The following is a 14,065-nucleotide window of genomic DNA, read 5'->3' on the forward strand; positions in this document are numbered from 1 at the left end:
TCTGTCCCAAAAATAAATAAACGTTGAAAAAAAAAAAAATCACAGGCCGCTCTTACGGCTTCGAGGAAGAAATCACGAGAGGAAAGGTATTGCTCAAGGTACCGCTGGGGGCTCCTGGATCAGCCAAGTGAGGTCGGACTGCCTCAGTAAATAGCTGCTGCAAATCGAAGCCTCGAGTTAGAATAAAAACAGATCTTGCTTTGAAGATACTACCGTGTATGAGATTCTAATCAAGAGCCAACTCTCACTGAAAACAAAACTCTGCTGATCTAAAACAGTGCTCTTTGGCTGGGAACCATGTAACTTTGTTCTGGTAATCCTAGAAAAATACAGAAGAGTCCACTTCTTTTGGGTAAAACGAAACTAATCCAGAGCTGAAGCACACTTTCTTAAAAAGGATGCTATAAGCTTCTGGAGTCAAGAGGCATTAATCGTACCTTCTGCCCTGGTGGGTACGTACTACGTCTGGTCTGACACCAACCACAACCACAGGGGGCTTTGGGGCATTTGAAATGTGGAGAGTATGCTTGATTAAGTGACTTTTTGTCTTTATTTAACTTACAAAATTTTAATAAACTGAAATTTTAATAGTCACATGTGGCTGGTGGTTTCCACATTGAACAACATAGGTCAAAGGTGGGAATGATCTTAATTCTCCCTACTCAACAGACTCGGGTCTCTAAAGAGTCCATAACTTTTTCATTGTCCTGTTGAGGATTTTCTGTATATTCTCTTTCTCTAAAAGAGTTCATGGCATTGTACAAGACTGAAAACGTGCAACCATTAAGTGGCACCACATAAAACAACTAAAATAAAGAAGACACTAAAGAAATAAATGTATAATTCAAAGGCAAAGTCTAAAGCCTCGGGAAACTGAAGCTTTGCAATGAAACGAAATCAAATATAGTCAATGAAAATAGCCCTTGGAAAGCGCAAAGCTAGATAGAAGGAAAAGAGTCTTCGAAAGCACAAATCAAATGTAACTAACCACAGAACATTAACATCACCATTTCAACAAACATTTCTTCCACCTCGACGCCTAATTCCAAGGAAAGCACATGCTGAAAATGTTAAGACTGTCAAAGACAAGGCCACCAAGAGCCCCACAACAGCACAGTTCTGCTTTTCTACACGTTTTTTCTACACAGGGCTCACGAGTGGTACCAACCAGCTACGTTCTGACTGCCTGTTCAGAAAGCTCAAATTCACCACGACGGTGTCCCTGTATTTTAGAACAACTCACTAACAAGTTAAGTGCAAAACCCAGTTTTAGGGGCACCTGGGTGGCTCAGTCGGTTGAGCGTCTGACTTCGGCTCGGGTCATGATCTCACGGCTCGTGAGATCAAGCCCCACGTCGGGCTCTGTGCTGACAGCTGGGAGCCTGGAGCCTGCTTTGGATTCTGTGTTTCCCTGTCTCTCTACCCCTCCCCCGCTCATGCTTGGTCGGTCTCTCTCTCTCTCTCTCTCTCAAAAATAAACATTCAAGAAAAATTAAAAAAAAAAAACCCATTTTTAAAAAAGCTGGTATCTTTCCAAGTCACTTGAAACATGAGCCTACCTTGATTTCCCTTCAATGTCCATTCACGGCATGGTCACATGACTATGAGTGGGTCCAATACAGGCGTCTACTTAAGAGATCTGCTATGAGGAGGAAGCACTTAGAATTCTAATGTCTGACATGTCTCACAGATGAGGAAACTGAGGCACGGGGCAACGATGGGGCTTTCCAGGAGCACACGGCTAAGCAAGGGCAGCTGGGACTTGGACCCAAGCAGGCAGTCTGGCCCCACAGTCCAAGCCCTTACTGCACCACCTCACCTCGTACAAAGACACGACGGACTCAAACACAGAGCCGCCCTCAAAGGATCAGACGTAACAGACGCCGCTACCTCAACAACTTACTCGAGTAACAGATCAAGTAATAATAATACAAGTAACTCAAAGGCACGGGGGAACGCAGCAGTGGGAGGCTCAGGGAGGGACAGGCTGGGTCGTAGTGGCATGCTAGGGGAAGCGCTGGGAGCGAGTGGAGGCTGACAGGCAGGCAGCCACCAAGGCTGGGCCAGGCTGGCCAGGCCAACATGAAGCAGCAGCCTCCGCTAGCGTTAGAACCAACCGGAAACTGCTGTCACTTAGAGTCAGACTCTTACTGCATTCGTTTGTTAAGAACACAATCCAATCACAAGCAAAAAATGTCTGAATTATGCTGCTACAGACTGTGTCTTAAAGGTGATGCATTAATAGGGATCTTGAGATCATTTCTCTTTCCAGGAGTAGAATCTTCTTGCTAATATGTAGATTCTACCGTTCGATTTTCTATTAGATTTTTCTTATACGTGAAAAAGTTCAAGGCGGCCTGTGATATCTATCATGCGGTTCCCTGAGGCTTAATACTTCTGAAGCCCATGAAGATGGCAGAGAGCTCACCCTAAGGAGGCCAGAGCCTGAAAAAAAAAAAATCAACATCTGCAGACCACTTCTGAAGATACCCCTTCGCTAACATTTTCTCCCCTCTCCGTCCCACCTCTCCATGGAAGGACAGTGAAAGAAGGGCACCTGGCTGGCTCAGTCGGTGGAATACGCGACTCTTGATCCCAGGGTCTTGAGTCCAAGCCCCGTGTCAAGCGTAGAGCTTACTTAAAAATAATAATTAAAAAAAAAAAAAGAACCAGCGTAAGTTTTTCTTCCACTTCTGGCTTCACAATATGCACAGCACCCCACTCACCTACCACAAAGGCTAAATAAATGAAGCCAGAAAATGGCCAGTCAAATGGTCCTCATCACACCTCCGACATCTAAAGTGGGGATTCTCAAACCTCACTGTGCACGCAAATCCCCAGGGCATCTAGTGGAAATGCAGATTTTGATTCCACAGGTCTGGGGAGGGATCCACCGGTCTGGGCCTGCGTCGCTTAAAAAGAGAAAAACAAAAACCTCCCAGGTGATGCCAATATGGCAGGACCACGGATCATGCTCTGAGTAACGAGCACAGAGTGTATTTTACAAACTGTAATTACTCCAATGTGTTTCTCCTTATTACAAGAAGGGAAGAACACAGTGGGGAATACAATTAGGTTTCTGGCTACTGACTTGTTTACAGTGAAAACAAACAAAACAACCTAGCAACTACCCCTCTTCGGACCCTGCTGGCGGAAATCGAGTGTGCACTCCGTGCGTTTCAGAGCACAGAAGCAGAGCTGTCTCAAACCCTCGGGTCTCCTCTAGCAGATCGAAAAACCAACCGTGAGCGAAACTACCGAGTGAAGCGTAGAGAAAACGTCAACCCTGAAGATCCCGAGGGCCTCCCTGCCATCGTTCTTATGACACCGGTTTCTCTAAATTTCAGACGTTATTTTAAAAAAGGAAAATATCTGTTTCAGCCTCGGACGCTGTCACTTTATCTCCCTTTGCTGGCGTTTCCACGACGTGCTGTGGCTGAAACCCCTCCATCATTCTTCCTGTTGGCACTCGGGCAGAAAGTGCTGGTGTTCCCTTGTCCCTGGGCATCCAGCTGGGCCACCTTCCCCGGGCTTCCCTGCCGTTGTCAGGTGTGGTCACAGGCAGCGGAGGTGATGAGTGCCACTTCCGGGCCTGGGCCGAGAAAACCTCCTACGCTGGGTGCTCCCTCCGCTGCTCCTGTCAATGGGACGCAGCACATTCCCAAACCCAGACGAGGTCTGAGCCGTAAGACAGCAGGAGCCTGAACCTTGACTCTGCCCTGGATAAGAGCTGCCGAACCAGGAACTTTTGCTGTATTAGCCACTGGAACTTGAGGGCTGTCCGTCTTAGCGGTCAGCCAACCTTGATGGACATACTTAGTATCACTGAACTTCGGAGACTTTAAATTACAAGTATGAGCTCGATTCCTGGAAACAGTACACAAATGTGTCATTCAATTTAATATTTTATTTTTAATTTTTTTTTTAATGTTTGATTTTGAGAGAAAGAGAGAGATGAGTGGGGGAGGGGCAGAGAGAGAGAGAGGGAGACAGAATCTGAAACAGGCTCCAGGCTCTGAGCTGAGTGGTCAGCACAGAGCCTGACGCGGGGCTCCAACCCACAAACCGTGAGATCATGACCTGAGCCGAAGTCGGACGCTTAACCGACTGAACCACCCCGGCGCCCCTCAATTTTTAAAAATGTTGTTGTTTGAAATCTCCATCTAAGAGGAGAGCATCTACGAACTCACTATAATCCTTCCTCTCACGTGTTAGAACCCGAAGCCCAGAGTATTCCTGAGCCAGCAGCGGTGTGTGACCTAAAGCTGATGGGCACCGGGCTCTCGCTGTTCGCCGTGTGGGTGAACAGCTCCCACTCACGTGTGCCCCCGAATGTCCACGCTGTTTGCTTTTCTAAATGGCAAATACCAAATAGTGGTATATGCTGAATGTGTCCCCCACAAAGAGTTGAAGTCCTTGCCCTCAGTACATCAGAATATGACCTCCTTTGGAAATCAGGTCACTGTGGATATAATTAGTTAACATGCAGTGACTAGGGTGGGCCCTAAGCCAGTATGACTGGCGTCCTGATAAAAAGGAGAAATCTGGACATAGAGAGGACTCCGTGAAGACCGCACCGTATGAAGACTCACAGGGAGTAGGTAGCCATCTCACAGTCCTTAGAAGAAAGCAGCCCTGCCCATACTGTGATTTCGGACTTTGGGGCCTCAAGAACAGTACATTTCTGTTGAGTTGCCCAGTGTGTGGTGCCTTGTTAAGGGAGCCCTAGGGAACTGATAACATCGAGTATTCAACCTAGCTATGCAGGGGCAGTTTTTACATGGGTCCGAGAAGCTTAAAAGTGCTCACTATCTTGTTTTTCTGGCAACAGATTACTTTTTAAGAAAATTCTCGGGGCCCCTGGGTGGCTCAGTCGGTTAAGTGTCCGACTTCAGCTCAGGTCATGATCTCACAGTCTGTGGGTTCCAGCCCCGCATCGGGCTCTGTGCTGACGGCTCAGAGCCTGGAGCCTGCTTCTGATGCTGTGTCTTTCTGTCTCTCTGCCCCTCCCCTGCTCATGCTCTTGCTCTGTCTCTGTCCCTTTCTGTGTGTGTCAAAATAAATAAAGATTTTTAAAAAATTAGAGGAAAAAAAGAAAATTCTCTCCCTGAGGTATTCCTGAATGATAGCCAGTGTCCTGCCTTGACTGACGGAGGTTTGGACAGCGGTGGGGGCCGCCCTTACGAGACAGGAAGAGCCAGCACTCCTGGTTCTGACCTGCCCTCTGCTCCCCTCGTCAGCCCTGCTGCCCTCAGTTCCCCTTTCCTCCTGCTTCCTTCCTTTCCCTTGAAGTGCTCAAGGTACTGACGTTTACAAGTTCACTAGCATCCAAGGGCACCTGGGTGGCTCAGTCGGTTAAGCATCTGGCTCTTGATTTCGGCTGAACTCATGATCTCCTGGTCTGTGAGTCTGAGCCCGTGCTGGGCTCTGTGCTGACAGCAGGGAGCCTGCTAGGGATTCTGTCTCTCCCTCTCCCTCCCTGCCCCTCCCCAGCTTGTGTTTTCTCTCTCAAAATAAATGAACTTAAAACAAAATTAGAAGTTCACTCGCATCCAGTCACTCTCCAAGCACCAAAACAAGGTCTCAGGTTCCCTTGCAACGTTCTAGTTCCTTGACGTAAAACCAGCTTCTCTGTAACGCTCTGTGCAGGCAGCCCTGTTGTGCTACAAATGTGTCAACGTGGTCACCGACGTGGACCGCGAGGGGGCCTATGCAAAGGACAGCTTCACGCCGTCCCAGGGATGGTTCCCATTCCGGGCAGAAGAAGACAAAGGCTGGCTGCTGTGGACCACTTAGTCCCCCAAACCCGGTCGCCCACTGGAATCATTCTGGAAACTCCTGAATAAGAGCAGAAACCCATGGGGCGCTACCCCAACGGTGAAGATTCTGACTCAGTGGGCCTGACGTGGGCCACGGGAGCTTACACCGCCGCGGTGACTCTACCACGCGGCCTGGTCTGGGAAGCACGGATTTAGGGCGTTTGGCTCCTGTAATAAATTTCAGCTTCGTTTCCCACCTTCTCACATTTCTATGCTTTTCAGCAGACTTCCTGAGTGTTCTCGCGAACGCTCGAACACACAAAAAACACCTTCCACACTCTGGGGGAAAACACACATACACCTGAACAGAAAGTCTATGTAGTCCCCCTCCTGCCCGAAGGGGGCCCAGGCCAGTGGAGCGCTGGGTCCCGTGGTGTTTCGCCCATGGGCGTCACCTGCGCCTGACGCCACAGTCGGACTCCTGTTCCACTGTTGCTCTCCATGCATCCCGCACAGGTCTACGCGTTCGTGCTCCCACGGGCGTCAGTGGCTCTGCGCTGTAGGCCCACCTGCACCTGCCCCTTGGCCTTGCCCTTGAACTTCCTGCCACCTCGGGGGACTCACTCCCCTGGCCTCTCCCCTTGCTCCCACACCCTGCCCCACCCAGGCGGGACGACACCTCGCACCTCTGTCTCCACAGGCTGCCTGGTCAGTCTCCTCCCTCTGATGCGGCAGCTGCCCCCCCTCCCCCTCCTCCCTCTGATGCGGCAGCTGCCCCCCCTCCCCCTCCTCCCTCCGATGCGGCAGCTGCTCCTCTCCTCTCCCTCCTCCCTCCGATGCGGCAGCTGCTCCTCTCCTCTCCCTCCTCCCTCCGATGTGGCAGCTGCCCCTCTCCCTCCTCCCTCCGATGTGGCAGATGCTCTTCTCCCTCCTCCCTCCGATGTGGCAGATGCTCCTCTCCCTCCTCCCTCCGACGCGGCAGCGTCCAGCTCTTCCGCCACCCACACCCACACGCTATGCCACCTACATCCTGTCGCGTAGCTTCAGGCCTCCCCGCCAACGCGCCGTCAGTGTCTCGATGTACTTCTGTGAACGTGCCCGTTTCTAATTTTACTTAGATTTACTTTAAACGTTAACGGGGCATTCTTGCCATAAGCATAAAAACGGCACCCCTGCCGCACACGTAAAGCAGCCATAACCACGCAGGACACAAAACAAGTCTCTCTTGACCCGCCAGCCGGAGCTCCGCGTGCAGCATCCTCCCCCCGCAGCAGCCCTGCACGGGTCAGAGAGCCAATGAAAACCTACTCGGAGCCTTGCCCCTCGAGGCACGCAAGAAGTCTGAAGGAGCCCGAAATGGGAGTCCCCGGGGCGCTCTCCGGTATCTCGCAGACACGTGTGGGGTCCCGTCTGCGCACTGCCCCCCACCGACACTCGGCACCACTGGTGGTCACGTCCCGACCTCTGCGAAAGTCTGACTGATAAGAACCACGCTCTGCCTTCGAGGCTTAGAATGCACGTCTCCTCCTTCATAAAGCCACTGCTCACCGGCACAGTCAAAAGGAAGTTCTCTGGCCCCTGAGCTCCAACGACATCTTTACCATCCACTTGGAAGCTGGCCTCAAAAAAAAAAAAAAAAAAAGTAGGGGCGCCTGGGTGGCTAGTAAGTTAAGTATCCAACTTCGGCTCAAGTCATGATTTCATGATTCATGGGTTTGAGCCCCATGTCAGGCTCTCTGCTGTCCGTGCAGAGGCCGCTTCGGATCCTCTGTCCCTGCCTCTCTCTGCCCCTCCCTCACGTGCGTGCACACACTCTCTCTCTCTCTCTCTCTAAAATACACACTTAAAAAAGAATAGGATCCTTCGTCTGACTTATGATTCCTGCAGGACTGCACTCCCTTGAGCACAGACTGGGCCATCTCTTTCCTAGGAGCGCCTGTCACCTCACCTTCCACACAAGATGTCATAAGCACAGGTGAATAAATGACACGAATCAATTTCTGAATGCATTCTGTGAATTTCTTCTCTTTTGTAAAAGCTTAACGAGGCAGATTCCAAATTCTGGGATGGCTTTATTCATAGTCACCCTAAACTGGAAACAACTCCATGCCCCTCGGTGACTTCTTCACCAGCAACCAACTACCTTTGGCCCCCATGCAGTCACCCAGGGTGTCCTCCACATCTGGCTTCTTTCACAGAGGGATCGTTTTGAAAGTGCAGGACACCTGGTCCAGTTTAAGCTGCTCTCTGGCTTCCTACCGCACCTCGAACAAGATCCACAAGCCCCAACGTGGGCGGCTGGGCGCGGTATGAAGTAACCCCCACCTGTAAGTTTCTCCTACTTCTCCTCTCCTGCACCACCACCCCCCACCCCCGCTCGCCCCCCAGCCTTCTGTTCTCACACTAGCCACATCCTGTCACTTCCCAGCTTTGGCTCCAACTCTGCTTGGCTGGCTCCTCTGTGCCCTTCAGGTCAGCTCAAGCCTCCAGGGGCGCCTCTGTCACCACTGCGCCAGCCTCTCTCCCTCTGGGACGTCACCCCCTGTTTCTTTCCTGGCATCTGTCACAGTCGCTACTGCCTTGAGCCTCCTTCCCTGTTGTCTGAGTGCCTCTCCAACTGGGATGTGGGGTCCGTGAAGGCAGGGACTGTGACGATCTCACCCACTAGGCTCTCCCCCCATACAGTGCTCAGGACACAGGCTGGCCCCTGACAGGTGTTCAGTGAAAGCTGTTCAATGAAAGGATAATTCACAACAGGGAGAACCAGAACGAGGGGCTTGAAATCCAAGCTGAGTTAACATGGGTGAAAGTACAATCGGGAGCTGTTGGCATCCAGATGTTAAACTAAATGGTAAGTTTTCCGCAGGCGAACAGCACGCCAGAGACACAAGTGTCTGGGGGCTGCCGCAGCAACACTGTGAAAGTGGGGCCATCGCTATTTCTGTCATGTGACCCGAACAGGTGAGCTCCTACATCATGTATCTGCTCTCTCGTGTGGGCGCTTACTGAGGACACAGCACGTGCCCTGCAGAGAATAAGCTCTGGAGGGTGGTGAGACGGACAAGCCTCGCCCCCACTCCCAAACACTCACAGGAGGAGCACAGGGGAATTTTAGGGCAGCGGAAATACTGTGCGTGATGCTACAATGGTAGGTACGCATCGTCCCACGTCTGTCCACACCCACGGGATGTGCAAGTGAAACTTCACGTAAACTGGAGATTCTGGGAGACGGTGTGTGAAGGCAGGGTCGTCAGCTGTAACAAATGCACCCCCTGGTGGGGATGTTGACTGGGGGTGGGGGGGGCAGAAGGAATAGGGGAAATTCTTTACTTTCCTCTTAATTTGCTGAGAACCTAAAACTACTTAAAAATAAATAAATAAATAAAGTCTTATGGGGGGGGGGGGGGAGGGAAAAAACAAAGTAACCGCCCCAGTCCTGTGGGAAAACCACCATGGAAATACCAATTACATTCTGATGAGGAGAGTGAGCTAACAAGGTGCCGGGGGAACAGGGAAGGAGGCTCAGCAGCAAAGGTTCACAGGGAGCATGACCTCCCCAGGCTGGTAGGTCACGGAAGACAGAACAAAGGCACAGCAGAGAGGTCAGGGAGCAGCCCAAGCTTGGCCTGAGCCGGACAGGCCTGCAGGGACTGGTCACCAAAGGCTGTCTGGGTCTGTTTCCAACAAAGACGAGCCATGGAAGGGCTTTGAGCAGAGAAACAACGAATCAAGTCTATTTCAGAAAGAACTGAAGCATGTTGAAATGACACATGGAAGGAGGAACCCTAAACCGTGTGACTTCCTCAGCTACCAAGAAGGAACAAATGACATGTGTCAACAACTCACCGTGTGACAAACTTCTGCTTTTATCTCTTTTAAGGCTCGTTCAGAAAACACACAACCACAGCACCGCAGGAAGCAAAACCTGGAGAAGGAATCCAAAATGGAAGATGACTTAAGTAATAATTTTTAAATTACAGCCAGATTATCAGCTAACATTTGTTCAGTTTAGACAAAGGCCAAGGACTAAAACAGAAACATGGTCACATTTGATTCCATTACAGGAAAAAAACTAGTACGTCCTATATACCTATTTATATGTAGAAAAAGAAACAGAAATAGAGAAAAATACAGGCCACGGTCCCATTCCTGCTGCCTTGCAAAAATCCTTTAGAATCAAGTCTCTCCTACAAATAAGATAAATACATTAAAAATAAAACCACAAACATAAAAAGTCAAAAGACAGAATAGGAACTCAAAGAGAGAATATTTTATATATACATGAGATTGAAAATGAGTATTCAAAATGCTCTTAAAAAGCAAAAATAAACAGTGTGCTAGAAAAATAGGCAAAAGACATTCACATGTGATTCACAAAAGAACTGTAATTGGCCAAAACATAAAAAATGTTTAACCTCAACTGTTACAGAAATTCACTGCAAAACGTCATATAGTGTTTTACGTATCCGACAGTGACAAAAGAGACTGAAGGTGTCCAGCAGGAAACTGAGGAAACAGGCATGTCTGTTGGGAGACGGGGGGTGGTGCAGCATGGTGCATCTTAGAAGGACAATTTGGCAGAGTCCCGCACAAGAATCACCTTTCGGAATGTCTCCTATAAAACCTGCCCACGAAGGTACAGATGCGTAAATATGTATTTATGAAGTTGTGTAGGACAGCGCTGCTTGGAACAAGGAAAAAGAAAGCACCTAAATGTTTGTGAGCAGAGGAATGGGTACATAAGTTTGGAACACTCACACAGCTATAAAAAGAGTAAGGTAAATCTATATGCAAGGCTATAAAAACATACTCAAATTAGAGAAGAAGGACAAAAAAGAGATTACGATATGTATACTGTGTTGAACACGTTTACATTTCTATTGGCAGAGGCGTAGGGAAGTGTGGTGTATGTGCATTGGTGCTGGGCGGGTCTGCAGGGGGCATTAAACTCCAAACAACCAAGAATGCTGCCGCTGGAGGCGAGGACTGGGGGAAAGGGGCAAAATCATCAGGTGTACATTTTACTTAACTGTTCCTCTAAAAATGCCACAATAGAAGGTCTCTCCAATTCCCTAGGGATTATAGTGGCTGCAGCTTGCCTCAACAAAAACCCAATTAACAACAACCATACTAAATTCACTTACTGTTGTTTATGACAAAAAAAAAAAAAAAAATTCTATTTTATGGATGCTTACTAACTACTAGTAATTTAGTAATTTAAATTTATTTTTCTTTAAACAAAGGCTCAATGTTTTCATTACACCAGTCACTTATTTCTATTTTTCTCTATATTTGAATCTTTATTATGTAACATTCAATAAATGTACAAAGTAACCCCCAAAGCAATTTTCCAGTGTGGAGGCCTTATTAATAGCAAGAGGGCAAAGCCAAACACACAAATTCACTGGGAAGAGAAAAGACAGATTAGCCAGGGATGAAAGGGAAAAACTAGGGAAACCACAATTGAAGCAAAAGCTATAGGTAACCCCTGCTCAAGACCCCAGAGTTGAGTCTGTTTCTGCTAAGTTCCTCTTTTGGGGTGAACCATGGTTTTCTTTAAACAAAAAAAAGTGGGAAGCCAGACACAAAAGGTCAAACACTGAATGATTCTATGTATTGGCAGTATCCAGAAGAGGCAAATCCATGCAGACAGACAGCAGACTGGCGGTGGCCAGGGGCTGGGGAATGGGAGGGACTGCTCCACGGTCAGGGGGTTTTCCTTGGGGGTGAGGGAGACCAAGAAAGGAACTAGGCAGAGGTGCTGACCTTTATGTTATGACTTTCACTTTGAGATAATGTGTATGTACCCACGTGCAGAAACACACACAAAAGTAGGACAAGCTTAGGCAGGTGAGTCGGCTTCCCCAGAATATTGCCTGCTTGACCCTAACAGTGAACTTTAGCTTTTAACTAATTGATTAATTCTTCTTTCAGCTCTATTTAGGTATAACTGACAAACACAAATTATATACATTCAGGGTGCACAACTTGATGATTTGATACGTACACACACTGTGAAATGATCACCATCAAGCCAATTAACACACCCACCACCTCAGTTACCACTACATGGTAAACTCTGAGGGGCTTAAAGGATTTAAATTCACACTGTCTGAAGAGTAGCATCTTTAAAAACTCCCTGGGCCGAAAATTTTACTTCTCTCCAAATCCATAGAGCCACAGGTTATTCCAATTCGGAGCACGGTGCTTCCTCCCTCAGGCACAGTTTGCCCCGCACGGCGCACACACGTCTGTTAAGCAGAAGTGTATAAAGGTGCCAGAATGTTCCAGGTTCAATGTGGTTGTTTACAGACCAACGGAAGTTTTTACTTAGGTGAGCTACGTCTCCCCTCCGCCCCCAGCCTAACCCCATTTCCTGAATGAAAATGGTCAAAAATTACTACCTTCCACATGTAATGTGTTTGGCAGAAGATTCCAGATGACAACTGGGACTACCAGCTTTTAAAGATATTTCTAAATGGCGGGAAAAGAGGTTAAACCTTCGGCTCACACTGAGGCATCCTATAAAAAGGCACCTACTAAGCCATTCAACACTCATATTTTTTAAGGCAGAAGTACACAGGTCACTTACGTTCACTACACAAATGTCAACCTTAAGATTTCTGGTGCTCTGGTCAGAGGATTTGTTCGCTCCAAATTTGAAGCAAGTTACCATCACCAGCTGGGTCTTCAGCTGACTGACTGACCACACATTCGGTAAAACGATTTTCCGTTGCCTGTTTTTCGGCAGTTATGAGGAAATGGAAGTCGTCTGGTGGGCAACATTTGTCCTTTGCTTTCTCTCCCAGAGGAAAAGACCAAACAATGCACCTCCCGTGTCGCATGAGGAATTTTAAAAATCCCTCCCTACTTTCGGCTCTCCTCCCCTCAGGAACAGAAGGCACAGGCTCCGAAGCTGAGCGCACTTGGACGCCACGTCACAAACGGCCGCCAGGGAGTTAACACGGCCTTGTGCCAGCTCTGTTGCCTCCGAGGCACCCCCAAACCAAAGGACGCTTTAAGCAGTCTGTGCGATCATAAAGCTACACGCAAACCCTAACAGTGCCCGTCCGTCTGACCGGACTCTCCATCAGCTGCCCCACGTCCATTACTGACCTGTGCCGGCCATTCATCTCCAAGCCCACAACGGGGCAGATGAAACGCGCCCGCTGGAGGTCATCGTGTTTGTCACCCTTCGTGTTTCCTTTATCCCCTTCCCAGGCGGGATTATCAGAAAGCCTTAGTTCTGTCACATTCTGTGAAAAAACATCAATATTTTAAGAATTCATCTGATAAGTGGATCCTCCTTAGCCTCAACGACCGCCGAAGTCAGCAGAGAAATTGTTATTACAGTCCTTTCTCGTCCAAACCTCTTCTTCCTACTTTCCTTTGGCCGTCACTTATAATATGAAGAAAAACTGAAACCACAAATTGTGATAGAAAACGAGTTTTCCAATTCGCTGACTGGCAAGTGAATTAGTTAATTTCTACTTTACAATTATTTTGACATTTAGGGGAAAGTAACTTTGGACATGAAAAACTACACCCCTAAGAGAAAGCTCTGTATCAGTTTCATCCAGAAAGGAACATTTTCCTTCTCTGCAGATGAATCCTCACTGAGGTGTTCCGTATTACTGGCCGCCCATGTTTATTTAATAACTGAACAGACAGTAAAATCTATGAGACCACGGTCTAATATCCAAAGCAGAATATTAGCCAGAGAATACTATTAGATCCCAAGATCTGGCCATTCAGGTTTTCAAAATTCACCTTCACAAGGAGTGATCTAATGGCTCCACTTGAGCATCTGACATTTAACCCACCATTTTGATTTCAGCACTCCGGACAGCAGCCGAGAGCCTTGAAAGGAAAGCCACTGTGCCTTGGGTGGGCTTCCTGGTTGATGCGGCCATGTGTCTCCTCAAGTTCTCTAGGTATGTGTGGACTAGTATATGACAGTAATGATAATCTGGCATATTTGCATCATTTTATCTGGATCCTTCTGCTTTTACAGTTCTGATTTCTTGGAATTTTTTTCTTTTTTGCATTAAAATTAAAAGTTCAACCATGTACCTTGAATATTATTTTAAATATAGAACTGTATAAATTAATCTCAATGATCATCATATTCAAATAAGATCACTACGCTACCATGGGTCTTTTAAGGAATGAATTCTCTTCCCAAGATAAAAGGTGACAGAACTCAACATGGTTATTTCTAAAGCATGACTTTAGCTACATCTCAGAATTACTAATTTGCCTGAAATTAACTTTTCTTGTATCCTGTAATCATTGCAAGAATTCAA

At 47.9% G+C, this 14,065-nt stretch overlaps 1 protein-coding gene across 4 annotated transcripts in view; it reads right to left on the minus strand.

Moving 5' to 3' along the window:
• RTF2 (replication termination factor 2) overlaps positions 1–14,065 on the minus strand; it is a 42,225-nt gene that overhangs the window by 22,389 nt on the left and 5,771 nt on the right. For 3 of the 4 annotated variants that reach the window (XM_043553623.1, XM_043553626.1, XM_043553625.1), the window contains exons 4-5: positions 12,876–13,015; positions 9,606–9,684 (exon numbers count right to left, since the gene is read on the minus strand). In XM_043553623.1, coding sequence (XP_043409558.1) covers positions 9,606–9,684; positions 12,876–13,015 — 219 coding nt within the window. Of the gene's footprint in view, positions 1–6,813; positions 7,380–9,605; positions 9,685–12,875; positions 13,016–14,065 lie in introns of those variants that run through there. The other variant, XM_043553624.1, reaches the window with a different exon arrangement.

The sequence above is a fragment of the Prionailurus bengalensis genome, chromosome A3 (assembly GCF_016509475.1).
Source record: "Prionailurus bengalensis isolate Pbe53 chromosome A3, Fcat_Pben_1.1_paternal_pri, whole genome shotgun sequence".
In the NCBI taxonomy this organism is placed as follows: Eukaryota; Metazoa; Chordata; class Mammalia; order Carnivora; family Felidae; genus Prionailurus; species Prionailurus bengalensis.